The sequence below is a fragment of the Macrosteles quadrilineatus genome, unplaced genomic scaffold (genome assembly GCF_028750875.1).
Source record: "Macrosteles quadrilineatus isolate MER2022 unplaced genomic scaffold, UCM_ALF_1.0 Scaffold_4__1_contigs__length_99947679, whole genome shotgun sequence".
Classification (NCBI taxonomy): domain Eukaryota; kingdom Metazoa; phylum Arthropoda; class Insecta; order Hemiptera; family Cicadellidae; genus Macrosteles; species Macrosteles quadrilineatus.
In genome coordinates, this window is record NW_026542597.1 from 36043452 (window position 1) to 36062368 (window position 18917).

At 34.1% G+C, this 18917-nt stretch overlaps 1 protein-coding gene across 1 annotated transcript; it reads right to left on the reverse strand.

The window, feature by feature from the left end:
- Positions 1-214: 214 nt before the first annotated feature.
- Positions 215-17476, reverse strand: LOC128991407 (tubulin beta chain-like). The gene is made up of 9 exons (XM_054414255.1): positions 17339-17476; positions 16136-16244; positions 10619-10744; positions 9758-9987; positions 4398-4565; positions 3489-3674; positions 3079-3218; positions 2035-2296; positions 215-348 (listed from the first exon to the last, which is right to left on the reverse strand). Exons 1-9 carry the CDS (start codon positions 17393-17395, stop codon positions 277-279), a joined length of 1350 nt encoding a protein of 449 aa, XP_054270230.1. The 5' UTR covers positions 17396-17476; the 3' UTR covers positions 215-276.
- Between the last annotated feature and the right edge of the window lie 1441 nt (positions 17477-18917).

The window sequence follows — 18917 nt, forward strand, 5'->3', positions numbered from 1 at the left end:
TAGATTTATCAAGATTCCTACTTAAATTTAACTTTATGTTGACTTTTTTATTTCTCTGAAGCACTTCTTCTGTTTATTTACCATAGAAGTTTGGTTTTAGTTTTTCTATACTTACTAAATGTTTTGTTCTCATCAATTAAGTAGATTGAAATATGAATAAAATTAAATACTGTTCTTATAATAAATGTTTTAGAAATCAAGTCATGCTGTACAATCCATGTGTAAGAAAATGTTTTATTACATCGTGACGTTAAAAATAAATTCATAATTATAATTTTATTCAGTCTCTTCTGCCGCTACTTCCCCTTCCTCTTCATCGAATTCAACATCGTCGTCTGCTGTTGCTTCCTACAAAATTTAAAATATTGTCAATCGTTCCATGAAAGCACATGACCTACTTTATATCAAGAACCTATCTAAGCTTAAACTGTTAGTAGCTTGTTATGCTTTAAATACACGGGAAGGTTGTATAAATCGCTTTGTCATGGACTAAATCCATAATTTACAGTACAAATTGTACTTAAGTATTTACAAAGTTGCTGTCCTTTAGACACACTGCCACGTAAAGCAACAGATCACATTGTGTTTTTACATCCTGTCTACTCAAAACAGCATTATCGAACTTCCTATGAACATATAGCTGGTACACTAACGTCCTAACTATAGTATGATTGTTAAAGGAACGTGGCTGGCTCAAGGGTCGACCCTACTCACACACACCAGGCCTCACACACACAGACACAGGGATTAAGACAGACCAGAGACCTGCTGTGTTAGTCATCACTGGTTAACAGAAATTTAACTACCGGTATCAATTTTTTAATTTTCTTCATTATAAAATCTGTTAATGCTTTTGACTTCAGCTCAAAATGTTCAATAAAATGATACCAAACAATATATTTTTTGCTTGTAAAATGTAGAAGTTATGAATATTTTTTCTACTATTTCTTTTCATAATAATTTCGTATTTGGACTCAGTTTTCATGGGGTTAAACATCAAATTTACCAACACTAACCATTATTTAACTGTATATCTAACTTAAAATGATTTGCGATTTTGAGGTATCATACAATAGATTTATATTTCTAGGTAGTGAAGAGGATAGGGGCTTTCAGGCAATTAGGGTGATGGTGAGTGTGCGTGCGTGAGTCAGGTCCCTCACAGGTAGGGCCGAGCTCCAGCCGCTTTCCCTTAAAAATCAAACTATAACTAAACTATCTTCTCTATGATAGAAGGCAAAATGATGATGCCAGGACACTAAATAGAATGTTTGAATTAAAGAATATTTAATAAACCTAACATCTATGTTCCCTGTGATGAAAAGGTAGAGGGATTTCAGTTTCAGCAAAAATACCAGAATTGTTTATAGGTAGAAACAAGAAATTTCAATGTTTGATTTTAATTTATTTAGTCGATCTGGGAATTGTGACACAGAAAAAGGTGTTATGGACTCTGGAACCAAAACAGGAATGGGATTTTGAATCCTAGTTTAAAAAAATGTTAGGAGTTGAAATCCTATTCCACTGACTCAAATTACCTTGATAAAATGTTGAATGCAAATTTGGATTCTTAAGCTTAGAAGAAACAAGATACCTGACATAGACATTGTAAACTTCACACATATACATTAAATTACAAATACAGTAGACTCCCTCTTATCCGGACGCCTCAGGACCGAGGCCAGTCTGGATAACAGTTTTTCCGGTTAAACCGACGTTCCAAAAAACTCGTTAAACTGACCGTTAAAATGCATACTGTATAGGCTACAGTATTTGACTTAAATTTAGGATAACAGACACGTGATCGATTGTCTCAAACCTTTCCCACGAGAAAAGTCGTTTCAGTACCACCCACTTCCTACCGATCTAGTCCGGTTAAACCGATGTGCTTATAAAGATTGTCCGGATAAAGAGATGTCACTTCTCCCGAGTCTAGTCTGGTAAAAACGATGTCCGGTTAAAAGGTGTCCGGATAAGAGGGAGTCTACTGTATCACATAAGTTGTTGGTATTATCAAACACAAATACCATTTACCTGATATTGCTGGTACTCTGAGACCAGATCGTTCATGTTGGACTCGGCCTCTGTGAATTCCATTTCGTCCATGCCCTCTCCAGTGTACCAGTGCAAGAAAGCCTTTCGTCGAAACATGGCTGTGAACTGCTCCGAAATACGCTTGAAAATTTCTTGTATTGCTGTTGTATTTCCGATGAAAGTTGCAGACATTTTGAGCCCTCTTGGTGGAATGTCGCATACTGCTACTTTGACATTATTCGGAATCCATTCAACAAAGTATCTACAAAACAAGGATAAGATTTTAAGCATGTTAGGTTTCAACTTTTAATTTGCTAATAAGTCTTGATAAAAATCTTAAATTCACGCCCTAAGATGTTATGGAGTTTCTTTACCAAGCAGTTAAATTTAAGTGGCAGCAGTAAATTGTTATGCCATCTGATAGAACCAAAAATTCAAAACGGTAATAATAGGTCATTAAAATTTCTCTGTAGCAAGATTTTCGTCACATCCTACTTTTTAATACCAATCGCACTATCATTGAGAGTTCAGGAACTGAAGTTACAAAAGATAAAAAACTGCAAAAGCTGTATGAGCTGCTGTATCTGTGCCTCGCAAGGGGGAGAACCCAAAAATAATAGTGCTGCACTCTGTCATTAAAACTTGAAACTTTTTAAAAGAACAATTAATATTGAATATCATGGGACTCAACTTTTGTTCAGATGAAACAGCTGTCAAGATTTGTTGATTTTTTTAAAAATATGAATACCCTTTAGGTAAACATGAGAAATTCCAGAGCCATTGGGGCGGAGGCCACAAGGACTTTCGAGATAATAATAGGCCTGTATATATTATGAATGGCAATGAGTTATCATCATACCAAATTTCAGACCAATATCCGTCCAGTAGTTAATGAGTTTCAAACAAACAAACAATCTTTCAGCTTTATAATACTATAAAGGTAGTGTTATACAGCTTTAGCAGCTTTTAGGTTCTTTACAGCTCCAGCATTCTCCAAATCAGGAAGGATGAAATATGCCACGTTGGTAAAGCTTGAATAGTTACCCTGAGTTCTTGTTCTGCACATTAAGCATCTGTTCATCCACTTCTTTCATGGACATCATGCCTCGGAAGATGGCTGCCACTGTGAGATACCTTCCATGCCTGGGATCACACGCTGCCATCATGTTCTTGGCATCAAACATCTGCAATATTGGTAAATTAGTTGGACTGAGTATCTTTTCTGCACATTGAGCAACTGTTCTTCCTATCCTTCCATGGAAATTGTATTTCAGTCCTATTCAGTATCCAAAAGTATTCTTTTCATTTATAAAACTAATTGCCTGTGAACATAAAGTTGCAGATTTGAGTACTACATCAACATTACACTCTCATTCGTACAACCATTTATTTATACTTTGAGCCCTTAGGAAATAAATAAAAATGGAAGATGTTTCATTGTAAATGTTATATACCTGCTGAGTGAGCTCTGGCACTGACAAGGCCCGATATGATTGACTGCCTCTGGCCGTGAGAGGAGCGAACCCTGGCATGAAGAAGTGGAGTCGTGGGAATGGAACCATGTTAACTGCTAGCTTACGGAGATCTGCGTTGAGCTGCCCGGGGAACCTCAGGCATGTGGTGACGCCAGACATGGTCACCTGTAAGATTTCTTGAATGTAATTTGTAGTACATTTTCTTTTGTTACCTTACGGTTCTATTTTAGTGTTGGTCAACTGAGAGTTCTCAGACTGATTATCATCTTACTGAAATTATTAGGGAATTTAAAGTGGAGAGAATAGTTTTAGGCTTGATGTAATGGAACTGAATAGAGATTACCACAAATAATTAATTATATCTTACCAATCTTGATTTTAGTCTTGAGGTTAATATTGTCGAAGAATGAGAAAGTCCTTTATATAACTTTAAAATACAATTACATAAGCTATAGAGAAAATCACCAACAAATAAATGCAAAATGAATTAGGAAAAAACTGTGATGTATTTCTTGACCATTTTTCACAATAATATTAAAAATAACAATAATCACATGTAGTAAAAAATTGAAACCCCCAAAAACATGTGTTGGAGCCAGACTAAAATAAAATAAACAAAAGAATACCAAACATCTTACCTATCTGTATGTGATCTAGTCTCCATCATGTGTCTGTAGTATTCCACCCAGTGAATGTTATGATGTTCTGGGAATTTTTACAATGGTATTGCCTTTGTATTGAGATGTGTTTTTTCTATATTTTTGGATTCAGTATAGGGTGGCAATGAGCAATAAGTTGGGAGGGATTTAATTTCTTTCAATTAGGAAACTTTCTACAAAACAGATGGTTTTGAACTTTAAGACAAACAACGTTTGTTAAGTAGCTCACCGAAACTAGGTGATTGAGATCGCCGTAAGTCGGCGAGGTCAACTTCAACGTGCGGAAGCAAATGTCATAGAGAGCTTCATTGTCGATGCAGAATGTTTCATCAGTGTTCTCTACGAGTTGATGCACTGAGAGAGTTGCGTTGTATGGCTCAACCACTGTATCTGACACCTGTGGGAGAACAATTTGAACTTATGAAGCATTAGAGGTTAGTTACACGGTTTTTGAATGTATAAAGCACTGAAAATACACTCTTATCATTTGGTGTGCTGATGCAATAGAGGATAGTCCATCATTTATAAATTTTAATAAGACACAAGACACAGACTGTTGGGCATTTCAAATTGAATAGTGTAGGATTAGTGTACAAAATGGATTAAGATTCCTTGTTAGACTTTGTTACTGACTAAGAACAGATGTTTTTTGTTTGTAAAAAAAAAAACAATGTTGATCAAAAGCACAAAAATTAAGAACAGCTGGTACCAGTAGGCCTGCGAATTATCAAAAACCACTGACTATTCTTAGGATTAAACTAAGAGCCTTATTATGCGCGGCCACTCGAGTGGCGCGCGACCGCGACTGCTCAAAGGCCACTTTTAGCGGGCCATTTTATCATATGGAGCTTATTAAGCGACGCGACTGCTGTGGCGAGGCACGCGACAGTCGCCGCGACTGGCCACTCCAGTCGCGCACCCTTGCTACTAGTCGCGAGCCCACGCGACTGTCGCGTCACCAGCGGGCCATGTTATCATATGCTGTTTATTACGCGCGGCCACAGTCGCGGGCTACAGTGGACCCTACTCTCTAAACTCGCCTCAATCCTGATATTTGTTTCAACAAAATATTATATTAATTATAATATCTATATATTAATAAATATTGGTTTTCTTTTCTGAGTCGGTTCGGCTCTTCTACCTGACCGATTTTTATAATTTTGGTCTTAAATTAAAGGTATTCACGAACAAATTTGCCACCAAGCATCATCATTTATGTATCTACTGTATTATTCGACCAAAAAAATAAATCAGATTTTTTTAAATTCTTACTTCAATCATAGATAAAAGGAGTCTATGATTGATGATGATATTATTGTTTTACAATAAACAATTTGGTTTCCGAAAAAACTTAAGCACAGTTTCTGCTCTTACTCAGTTTGTTAATGAGATTGCAGAGGCCTTGGACAGGTCTCAGGCCACAGCAGGTGTTTTCTGTGACCTGTCTAAGGCTTTTGATTGTGTGGATCACTCACTCCTGTTGCTAAAACTTATTGATTATGGGATTGGGGGAAGTTGCTTTTCTTTAATACAATCTTACCTTTCTGAAAGAAAACAAAGAACTTTAATTTTAGAAGATAACAACAAACATTATTCACCATGGGAAATTATATCCACAGGTGTTCCCCAAGGCTCAGTATTGGGCCCACTTTTTTTTCTTATTTACATTAATGATCTTCCAAAAGCTATTAATAAAGAACTAATTCTTTTTGCCGATGACACTACTGCTTTGATCAAAAATAATAATACAGCTGAAATGTTTTCTTCTCTGCAAAGTGTGGTTAAGGACATGGAGCAATGGTTTTTAGAAAATGGGTTAAAACTTAATGTTGAAAAAACAAATATTATTAAATTTTCTACTAGACACAAAAATATGGAAAACTGTTCCTTTAATTTAGTTGAAGCTCATAAATTCTTAGGGGTTTACGTAGATGACGCAGTTAAATGGGATTCACATTTGAATTATTTACGTAACAAAATTAGGTCGATATCATCTTTATTCATACATTTAAGGGACTGTGTTTCTATTGAGACACTTAAAGTAGTTTATCATGCTTATGTGGAGTCAGTGTTAAGATATGGCATAATTTTATGGGGTCAAGCTACTGGTATTAAAACTTTATTCAGGTTACAAAAACGTATTATTCGTATTATTACCAACTCTCATCCACGCAGTTCTTGTAAGAAACATTTTCAAAATTTAAGAATTCATACATTAACGGGGTTGTATATACTAGAATTATTAAATTACATACATTCAGTTAAAAATGAGCTACCAGAAACAATACATTTTAATCACAGGTATGAAACCCGAAATGAAAATATATTTAGACTCCCCAGACACCGTTTGACCCTATATGAAAAATCTCCATTGTACGCTGGGCTGAGATTGTACAATGTGCTTCCGCCATGCTATAAGTCACTAAGCAAAACCAAATTTAAAGATACAATAGATAATTTTCTTATTGACAAGGCTTTTTACTTAATTGAAGATTTTTACAGAACTACAATTTAGATTTTTTTTTTTTTAGTGTTTAGTTTTAAGTTAAAAGTTTTAATTTTAAATATTTTATGTATGGATTTAATTTTGACAATGCACCTATTCTAAATGTTATGACATGTATGGAATGTTTTGTGCAAATAAAGTCTATGTCTATGTCTATGTCTATGTAGTCTTCAATTAAAGCCGTATTTCGCCAGTTGTGACATTATCCTATATGTTTTGGTCTAAGAACATTCAGTAAAATGCCAACTTTAATTTTGAGCTATTAATTACTAAGATCGGACGTACGTGAAGCACGCTACTGATTCACGAATCAACAATAATAATCATTATTTTAACACTTATCTGCAATTAATGATACGCAACTCCATTTTTAGTTATTCTAAATGTCTTAGACTTAAAATGGGACTACCCATCAAAACAAAGGCTTTCATTTGAGATGCTAACACCATTTGAATCAGTTAAGTTCAAGATACTGTCTGTATTACTCAATTATTACCACTATTGTGAATACTATGTTGACCCGGGCAACGCCGACTTTTGCTGCTAATATTGTATTAGTATTATGATTAAATCAAGTCAAAACCATTATAATATTTAATTTAAGGTAAGTGCTTGCCTCTCCTTAGCTGAAAAAAAATTATTTATTTTCTTAAGCGATACGGATGAGTCACCTTATATTCTTCCTAAAAAGGACGTCTCGTCTCCCGGAATCAACCAAAATACATCTTGTCGTCATCTCTGAAATCATCATATAAACACTGAAAAATACCCCTGAGGTCTTACTTTTAGTAACGGATTGCCTCCCAATACTTTAGTTTCGTCTACGTTTACGACGCTTAAGTAAAAGTAAAATAAATAGTTCAGCTTCTTTACTTGAAACTTCATGTCTGTATGTAAAAAATTCAGTCAGTCGCGTGGCCTCGCCACACCTGTCGCTACCCCAAGCCACACCAGTGGCTACCCCAAGCGACTGGCAGTCGCGGTCGCGCGCGACTCGAGTGGCCGCGCATAATAAGGCTCTAAGAATACTACTGCTACTTTTCTGATTATGTAAGGTTAGCACTTACATTACTCAGCAACCTACCAAACCTTTCAGAAGGTACCAATTGCTTAAACATTAATTTTGCTCTAACAAATAGATAGAATGGTGCTATTATGTTGACCTCAATCTGTATATGATATTGAACCAATTTACAGAGTGAAAATGAAACTCTTGGAAAAATCATGTGCTTTTATGGTGGTCATTAAATTGCTGTGACACACAGAGGCATGTAATAGTGAGCAGTGGAGTGAAAATTTAAAAACGTACATTTTCATGTCCCTGGCCTTTTACTTTGCAGATACTGGATTTGTAGTTTATTATTATGTGTTTTAATATTTTTTGGGACGGGGGCAACATGTTACACACATTTATATAGTTTTAAATAGGTTCTAGGTATTTTTTTCGTATTTTTAAAGTCTCGAAATTCACGACCATGACGTGTCCCTAGGGTACATTTTCCAACTACTTACTCCTAACTTAGACTAATTGTTCATGCCGAAATATATAAAGTCATATTTTTATGTTATCAATGGTTATTAAACTTACAAAAAAGGAGTATATTATAATTTTATTGTCATTGCAGACTGACTACCATGGCAAAATAAGTCTGTCCCTCGATTTGGCGTCACGACCATTTGGGAAAATTTTTCAACTTTGGAGCACGACAGTGGCAAGCCTGGCGTCGATGGAGGCAGTTGGTTTTAGAAACTAGTTCGGGGTGTACGTCAGGATTGTAGTGCCGGTCGTTTTGAGTTTAAAGGAGGAATTACAAGATTAATAAAGGAAAGATTGTGTTTTTTGTAATTTTGGTGTGTCCATGACCGTACGTAGTCATTCGATGAAGTAGACATGGTGTTAATTTTTGTTTATAAGATATTTCAATTGCTAGATCAACCTAGAAGTCCACTTTGTATCCTCGAACATGAGGTGCAGGGCTACCGCCAGAACAGAGCCAAATAACACGTAATTTCACGACCAAAGTTTCACGACCATCGCGTTTTTTTTCACGACCAATCCAGCCTTATGGATTATAGTGAGTTTGGTCGTGACAATAACTTTAATATAATTGTAAATTGAACAGTTTAGTTCAATTGAAACACATAGTTTTATTATAACTAACAGTATAATTGAAGGATTGTTTGGAAAGATTTAGATCATTCCAGACAATTCACGACCGTACCGCTTGTCCCTGACCATCACGTTTATGATTTCTATCATAAAAATTTCAAAAATTAAAATATCGTCATATTTTAATGTTTTATACACAAAAGAAGCACACCTCTATACAAACATAACAATTTTTCGGGTCTCAGGTAAGTTTTTTCGGAGTTATACAAACTTAAAAAGATTTTATTGGCTTTTTTCTATTTTTTGAGTTTTTTAAATTTTTTTCTAGAAAGACCAAATATACCAAAAGCTCAGTGACCTTTTTATTGTATAATGGTCATAAAAGTAAATTAGTTTATAGCAAAACATAGTTATAAAAATAATATTAACTATTTTTAATATTCATTTAAACGTCCGTTATGGTCGTGACAGGATTTTGTGTTTTTCTACTAAAGATGCTCTTTAAAAAGAAAACTACCAAAGATATTGCGTTACCATGGACATTTTATGAAACTTAAAATGTTAATGAAATAAAAATAATAATAAAAGTTTTGAAAAAAGGGGGAAAAAATTTGCAAAGTGCTTTTCCTGAAAACGTACGTTTTTAAATTTTCACTCAGTGGCTCATTCCTTGATCAGGGCAGTTTTATTAAATGAGCATGGGCTCAGGGGTGCAAGATGCTTTAGGTTTGTTGAAAGCTCAATAAAGAAAAATTCTCCCACAAGGTAGAGAGGGAAGGGGGTTTAATTATCTCTTGGCCCCATGGCACGTCACTTGCAAACCGAGGGCCTGTCTTTGATCCAGGGGGAATCAAAAGATTGACTCCGTTTCACTCACTCTACTTGCTGGAGATGCATAAAATGAAACAATCAAATTAATGTACCCTTAATTCACCATTTACTTGAATTTTGAAATTATAGACCTTCAACACACCTTCGGAGAGGGGACAACACTGAATGTGTTCATGATGCGGTCTGGGTATTCCTCTCTGATCTTGGAAATAAGAAGTGTTCCCATTCCGGAGCCTGTGCCTCCGCCCAGGGAATGGGCCAGCTGGAACCCCTGGAGACAGTCACAGTTCTCTGCTTCTCGTCGTAACACGTCCAGCACAGAGTCTACTAGCTCTGCTCCCTCCGTGTAGTGTCCTTTGGCCCAGTTGTTGCCTAGAGGGAGGCAATTGTTAAACATACTTCCTCGTAAATACTAAACTAGGTTGAACCGTTAACTATAATACTAAGTGTAGAATTGTAAGACTAAGCCAGGTGGAAGCACTGGAATCAGTTGTTGCCTCTCGTTAGGTAATTTTTGTATCAAAGTCCAACAAAACTCTCTTAGAGTGAGCGGAGTGAGGTAAACATATATAATATCTTCTCTATCAGTTCTCCTTAATTAACCTCCTACCTGCCAAGCAAGAAAGGATCTATGGAGTTTAAGGAGCTTAAGTTTTTTTTCTCTTTAGTAGGCCTACCAAGCTGTAATTATTTATAGTTTTGATTGAATTTTCTATATCTAGTATTTTTGTATTTTATGCCATTTTTAGTTTACAAACATTACCCTACAATCATTTATTTGGATTAGGTTAAATTACTAGAAAAGAAACATAATGGCTTTGACAGCAATCCTCTATAGCTAAAACAAAAACTATTCAACTCACTTCATAATGAAATAAAGGAGTAGGCTTTAATTACTAGATGAATTACTATATCATTCATTCCACTGTTCATAACAGAGAATTCTTAATACTCATTTCTTTCATTTTAACCATTTAGTTTAAACGCAAATCATTTTACTCACCAGCGCCGCTTTGGCCAAACACATAGTTGTCTGGGCGGAATAGAAGTCCGAACGGTCCCGACCTGACAGAGTCCATGGTACCAGGCTCAAGATCCACCAGGATCGCTCTGGGAACGTACTTCCCCCCTAGAACATAACAATAAAGAGGAGTTCGGAGTTTAACTTACAACATAGAAGTTAACGGAACAATCCCACATAGCACAAGTACATCAATTTGACGTAAAAAAGACGTCAACGGTCAACCTCGATAATATTTTACACATAATTTTGACGTAAATAAAAATCAATATGACCTAAATATAACACTAATGTAAAGTAAAAAGTTCACTCAATTTTATGTAAATATGACGTAAAAAAATTATTAACTTATCCAGACATCGGTTAAAATGGACTATAGTCAGCAGAAGTGACATTTATTTAATTGTGAAGAGCCGCACACCTTTCCAGATAAAGGAACCAAGGCATATCAAGTTGTTTCTATGATTCTATGAACTAGATGTGTGATTAACCTTTTCCTAATATTCATCCATTGTACCGTATTATTGATTCCAATATTTTTCATATCTAAATTTTTTTTTTGTAATATACTTTTTAGAAATACATACTGCAGATAGCTTTGCTAACTTCATAGTCTCTCTCAGTTTGAGAACAATACATACCACCCACTATTGAGCTGCACAGATCTTATTGAGGCAAGATAAAGGGAAAGACAGCCTGAAGAGGAGCAAAGTTCTAGAAAATCCCAGTGAGCTCATTCACCGGCTTAAATGACGAATTAATCACATTCACCTCAGGTAGAGACTTTTTTATTCAAGGGAATTTATGTTTTTAGTGAATTTCCCATACAGGGAATAAGCTATAATTACAGTAGGTCTAAGGTCTCGTGGTGAGACGTGGATTTGGGATCAATATTATTTTTCGTTTTGATGTCCCCAGGGGCCATAAACACCATCGGTTCATCCATAAATATATTATTAGGACGGGATCAGATTCCAGATCTCGAAACGTGAACACAGAACATGTCTGCAATAATCTTATATAAAAAATAAAATAAATATTTTACTAACATATCTTGTACAACCTTCGTGAAACTGCAGAAACACTGCAAGAACTAGACGAGTCTGATGATTACTATAAGATGGAACAAACTTATTTAGTTTATAAATTTATTTCCGTTATACTAGCGACAGACGTTTAATATTGTAAAAGAGAACAAACTATCCAATTTGACGAGTTTAAAACAGTTGAATAATTAACATAATGGCTCGGTGACAACTGAATCATCCCTTCACAAAACCTAACTCAGGATTTAGCTGACGAGAGGCAAGCAAGCCAATCTCTTGTCTCTAGTTGCTATTGTGCCGATGCATTCGCTTTACAACAGTAATACAAGTGGAATCTGTGTGAAATGTTTTAAAACATTTGGCTGTTTGGTGAGAAATTGACATAGGCCTACATGTTTTACCAATTAGCATCAACACGTTTCCCCCATTGTTGTAAAATTTTACAATCAATCAATAGATTTATTGTGTACACAATGGTTTTATCGACGATTTAAATTAGAGAATGGAATTGAAACAAAAAACCCTGTTTATTCCAACATTTTTTAAAAATTCTTTTTTGGTCAACAATTTTATATTATAGCTCAGGGGCAAAGTGCTTGTTTGACAATCTGATTGTTACCGTTTCAAGAAAAGTTCCTAGGTCGTCATGTAAAAGCTTTTTGATGGTTTTAAACTGCACCCAGCAGTATTGATATCCTTTGATAAACAGTCCCTATTGAAAATCCGTTAGTCATAGTCAGTAACAAACCTAGGTACTTCCATAATGTGCCATCTTACTCATGTTCCATTCCTAATTTGGTTAAAATAAGTCTTAGTAGTTTAAAACGGTTATGGTGATGGAGTGATTGAAATATATTTCCAAAACCATTTTTTTTTACAAATTTTACCAGGCAAATTTTTTTAATTAAATTGGTTGGATTTAATATGGTTAAAATAGCTGGATTAAAATGTGTACCAAATTGCTTAACAATATATTTAGTTGTAGCAGTTTAGCGGAAGATCGACAGTCTTTCGTCTGATTCCATTTTGAAAGCAGCAACCTTTTTTATTTTTGTTATAGTATTTTTGTTACTAAAGCAGCATTTGGGCTAACATCCTTTAATTTAATACTTATTTTGAAAGGATTTGCAGTTTTATTTCGTACAAAATTTGTGTACGAATGTACGAAGTTGTATGGATCATAAACATAAAAAATGACGTTTTTGGCCCGAAGGTAAACATTATTTAACATCGTTTAGGGTCTGTCTAAACCATATTATGTTAATGATATTATAGTATAAAAACATAATATCAAACGAAGAGACCTATGGTTATAAGGTCGTTTTAGATTTTTGGATTAGGGCCAAAAACGTAATTTGTTTATGTCTCGAACATACCGTATTCAAAACTCAGTAAAACGCATATTTGAAAATGAATACAAAGATTTTTTTTTCAGTAGGTAAAATTTAAATTACTCAATTTTGGTTCTAATTAAACTTGAAGTAAAGAATGTATTAAGTTATAATTTGCTGAGTACTAAATGCTAAATCAACCTAAAGATGTCAGCAGTTTTAAATGCCGCAAGGGACTTAAACTTCTGACAATAACCCATAAAACTGGAAACTTTTAATGGCCTGTGAAATTAAACCTTTGTAGTAGTGCTTGTTGACCTAATAGAAAACCTTTGTCGAAACTAATTCAAACAATGATAAGAGTTGTTTTATGACTTAATGTTCTCACGCAATTATTTGATTAGATTTGATTACACGTAGGCTGCAATTCTATTAAGATAAGATTCGTGGATAAACTAGCAGAGAATATGTCACATACAGAACAGAATAGAAAGTATGTAGATATATCGTGAATTTGTAGTTGATACTTATATTTTATGATTTTTTAATGAACTAGTAATGTAGTTTGTTAATTTTATTATTATGTCCTAAACTAAATGTTTTATTTGAAAAATAAGTCCCGCCTCAGCAGCAAACCTGCAGACTAGGCAAATCTCAATTTGATTGGATTTTTACTTTTTATTTTTTGTATTTCCTTAAAAAAACATATTTATTTATTCCCCTTTTAAATAACATTAGCTTTAAAGAGTACTAAGGTTTGCTGCTACGGTGAGGCTTAAAAGTGTTATTTTGACCAAATAGTAATAGGTCTAGTACAGGATGAAATAAATACAGTTGACAAATGCCGAATTTGGTCAACCCACATTTTATATCCATAACAAGCAAACTGCAACAGTTTTCATTTCCTCAATGAGAATAACATGAAAGTTTTAAATATACAGATTTGTTTTTTAATTTTCTCCCTAAACCTTTATTTATACAACACCACTTCAATATACAAAACTATTTGTTTTTAATTTCTACAAGATGGTTGTGATGAACATTAGGTATTTCCATGTTTAAAGGGTAAAAATAAAAAAAAAACAATTTTTGGAAATTCAAACCCCAAAGGACCCCGTCCCATAATCATTTTGAACAGACGGTGCTCTGGGGACATAAAAACGAAAAAGTACATCGATCTAGGGTCTAGGTCTTACAGTGGCACCTATGGCAATACTTACTTGCCATAGAGAAATAAGCTAAAACACAGAGATCACTTGGAATAAATCACAGAGAAAGTATAATTTTGACAGTAACACTCTGGGCACACTTAAGGGCTCATTAAAGTTATAAGATAATTGAATATAAACATTACTTGAGCTGGCCTACATAGATTAAAATCCTTTGAATAAACAATTAAGTTTAAGGAATTATACATTTTAAATCTTTTGACGTGGTCATAATTTCGGCAACAGAGGTAGTTCTGTTTCAGATTGATAATAAAGATACATCCAACCCCTTCCCTTGGCATCCCTCACGTTTTGAACTTATCTTTAATCTCCCTTGTTCCAACCTAATTTACATTTTCTTATTCACCCTTTGTACAGATTCATGAATTTTAATTTACCTTCTTCAGGGTTTTGTTTGTATTTGTTAGGTAAATAAAGGACAGATAGATTTTTGTATCTTAAAATTATGCTTTCCAAATTAACTTTCTCCTCCTATACCATAGTATATAGAGAAAGTATTGTTATACTGTTGTGATCTTAAAAAATTTTTTTAAAAATATGTTTTTGAAAATGTATTAGTTTTATTACTGCAATGGGTATTAAAAAAAAATTAAAAATGATAAAATACCTAAGTTAAGGTAAAGAAAAGGTTCAGGTTTACAGTTAGAATATACAATATACAATGTAGGTGTGGCATTAATAGGTATTTTAGACTTTTCACACATTTTTATTATTGTAATTTTATTGGACATAATTAGTTATTTGATTGGTATACCGAATTAATTAGGCTATGAAAAACAAATCAATATACAGTTCAATACCGGTATGAATTTTTGAAATGGTTGCTACCTTTTGGTTTACTACAGGCACACTTAAAAAGATCACATGCTGCAAGAATGTGTTTAAAGCATTTTTGTTGTAATTTTGACCACAGTTTAATAGTAGGTATATTTCGTACATAGGGCCGAAAATTTCACCACACTATGATGTTTTTGGCTGTATTACATACGTTAATTGGTGACTGAAAGTTACGTTTTGCTGGCCATGCCAGCTGTCAGCGTTATTTGGGGACCGAGCAAGTTTTTACATTCCTAGGGCCGCAAAATCAGCTACCCTCTTACTTAAAACATGAATGCATATTAAATACACAATCCGTATCCATAGCATTGCAATAGAATTGTTTTACTGTCACCGCTACCTAGCAACTATTTATTATTATTTTTGCTGATTCCTCAAATTATTTCATCACATAACCTTAAAGTTGTAGTTGTGTTGGCTCTCATTGTGCATTGTAATTGTTGCGAATAGTGGTAATAGGTTATAGTGTGGTGAAAAATAGCGTTCGTACCACGGACTGAAATGGTTTTGCAGCTCTCGATCGATTTAAGTTCTCGACTTGGTCTCGAACTTAAAAACTATCTTGAGCCAGCAAAGCCTCATTTTCTGCCCTAGGTACGAAATATACTATAATGTACAGACTTCTCTATTTTAACCCCACTCTGTAAATAAAACACCTGACTGCAATCTTTAATTTGTTTGATTTAGTGTTTATATTTCGTTGCTATTTCGTCACCAACATGGCAACCCATGAGGCCAATGTAAATATTTTAAATTGTAAATTCATATTTGTTCTTGTTTTTGGGGCCTATTTTAATTTATAAACGGATTTTGCACATTTAGAGAGCAATATCTTTCTAACAGTAACACATACTTAGATTTTACCTGCAACGCACACGAGCTTAGAAAAAGGAAAGAAACATGCTTGTCTATTAATATTTAGACTATAAAATTCATCCTAATATAAGAAAACCAATGTTTTGTCGACATTAATGTAGCCAAGTGTGATTTATACATCAGGCCACAGACTTGTTATATCCATTAGTAATGGTTTAATCAATGATTGTTTCTACTCACTAGCAGCCTCATTGTAGTAGACGTCTATTCTCTCCAGTTGAAGCTCATTGTCTCCGTGATAGATGCCGCTGGGATCAATCCCGTGCTCATCAGAAATTATCTCCCAGAACTGCAAACAGTATGAACACATTAACCTTGTTATATCCCGATCAGACTGCAAGACTACATGATCGAGCCACTCATCTGCATTCATACCTTGCTTAAAATACCTACTTTGTATGGTCGCCATTTCATTGAAAAGTATTAAAATATGCTCTACACAAATTATTGAAATAACTGAGCAAATAAAGACATCGCATTTAAAGACAATTTTACAAACATGATACCATAAATAAATCAATTTGATCAATTTTTCATCTAAGTATTTTGTAAGTTAGCTTTTAACAATTAATTGATTTGATCCATCATGCAATCTATAATTTTTCCATACAGTTGTCAATAGTAGACCTATAATATTTAAACATTATTCTTGTGTAAAATTATTAGATTTTTTGATCTGGGGATAAATATTTAAAATCTTTTCATCAAAATGTTCAAAATGTTAGATTTTTGTTTTAAAGTAGGTATGGCTTTATAACCATCTTAACTTCAAAACATCACGCTCAAAATATATTTACAATATTTTTAAGAACTATGATAGAATAATTTTGTGAATGGCTTAATTTGGAACAATTACATCTCATATAAAACTTATTACAAACAATAGTGTGTAAGTTACGAATGTATGTTGCACCATGTTGTGCAATACGTTAGTTGTAGTTTATTTTTAAATAACAACGACCCTACAAATCAAATTGTTAAGTTTGAAATCATATAAAAGTTAAAAACAGTGAACAAATCAAAAACTAAAACGTCAAGTCATCCTTAACAACCAAGTAGAAATTAACAACCAAACAAATTAAAACGACGAATCCAACTCAAGCAATTGAACAACAAATAAACTGATTGGAACAATCTGACTTACCTAAGTAAGTAATAAGTATATAAGTAATAATAAAGTAAATAAGGTAAGTCCTGCAGAACAATTGAACACAAAATACCACAATCTCACTGTGAAAATTAAAAGAAACTCTTATCCATCCTAATAGTAATCATTCTAGAATAAAACCGCTGATGCATTTTCTAACACTGTAACTACAAGTGATAAGCAAAATACTAGTTCCAAAAATGTATAACACTAAAAACCCTAAAATCCAAGCTAACCTTGGCACCAATCTGGTTTCCACATTGTCCAGCTTGTAAATGTACGATTTCCCTCATTATTTGAACACAACTCAAAATCGGACCACTGCAAGGCTAGAACCACGCGGCGAAGACTGTGTGTAAAGACTGGACCAAAATAGACGCGTCTCTCAGAATAGCGGGGTGTCATGTGCAGGGCTTTGACATGGCGGAGTGTTGGTACTATCTTGGAGTAAATAGATCACGTGCGAAGTACATATGGATACCCAAGATGTACAGTTAATATCTATGAGTCCGACCAAAACTGGGGAGGAATTCTTGCATCGTGGTTCTAAAGGAGTTGCCTCTAGACTCCTAAACGAAGGGGGTTTTTTGAGTAAATTTTAAAATAAATAATTCGCCAATGACTTTGTAATTTTAACTTCATGATGCCTTTCGCCAGCTACGCCATCGTCAACGCACAAAACAATTATGTTGGACAAACAAAAGAAACCTAAAAACTAGATTCAACAATTCTCACATAGCACACAAGCCAAAAAACTCTGCAATAGAGAGGCAGTGGTTAGAAACGGACCACACAATGTCAATTAAAAATAATTCTAAATTAAACAAGAACTCGTAAAGCCTTGACCCAACGCATGAGAGTCATTGTTCATAAATAAAATGGACAATCTAGTAAACAATGACAGCAGTCCAATTCAAAATGTAACATTATTCAATTCCAAATTTACAGAGATATAAGTTCAGCCTTAGACTAACCAATGTTTTACCTATGGTTAACTACTCAAGATTATATTTTTATACATATATATAATTTTACCTAAATGTACTTAAAAACATTATTTTTCATATTTAACTCCCCATATGTAAGATTAAAATTTTTATATTCATTGTAAACATAACCTTCAGTTTTTATTAGGAATATGTGACTGACGAGGCCATCATAGCTGGCGAAAGACCTCACATATTCCAAATTTAAAAACATATCGGTGAATTATTTATTTAAAAATGTAATTGAACGAATATTGCCAGTTCCTCACGAAGAATGTTTTGAGTGATTGTTATAGTTTTTGAAGCGATTGACATTTTTAAACGGGCCAAACACTTGGTGAAGTGATTTGATGATCCATTAATTGACAAATAAGATTTTAGTCTAGAATTGAGCTCCTTTAGGATCGAATCAACACCCTTCAGATTGACAGGTGCGTCCTTTAACCACTCCAACACCACCCAGGCAGTTTTCTATTAGATCAGACAGCAACTATAACAATTTATTTACAGTTTGAGTGCTTTTTACGGTAATTTACAAACAATTGCGGTCTAATAATTAATTGTATGTTCATTCGAGTGGTTATTATGTTCGCCTTCCTATCCTACATGAAGGTCACTAATTAGATTTCAAGTAAAATGGATTCATCAATCATTTTAGCCTCTGGATTGCTCGTATATTAATCGATATGATAAGGTATTGCTTTTGCAATCCTATTTTATTGATCCGAAATTAATTTCAGATCAATAAAATAGGATTGGTAAGGTAAGACCTTATAATATCAATTAAAATAGATTCCGGATGGATATCAAAATGGCGCTGCCTAACAAA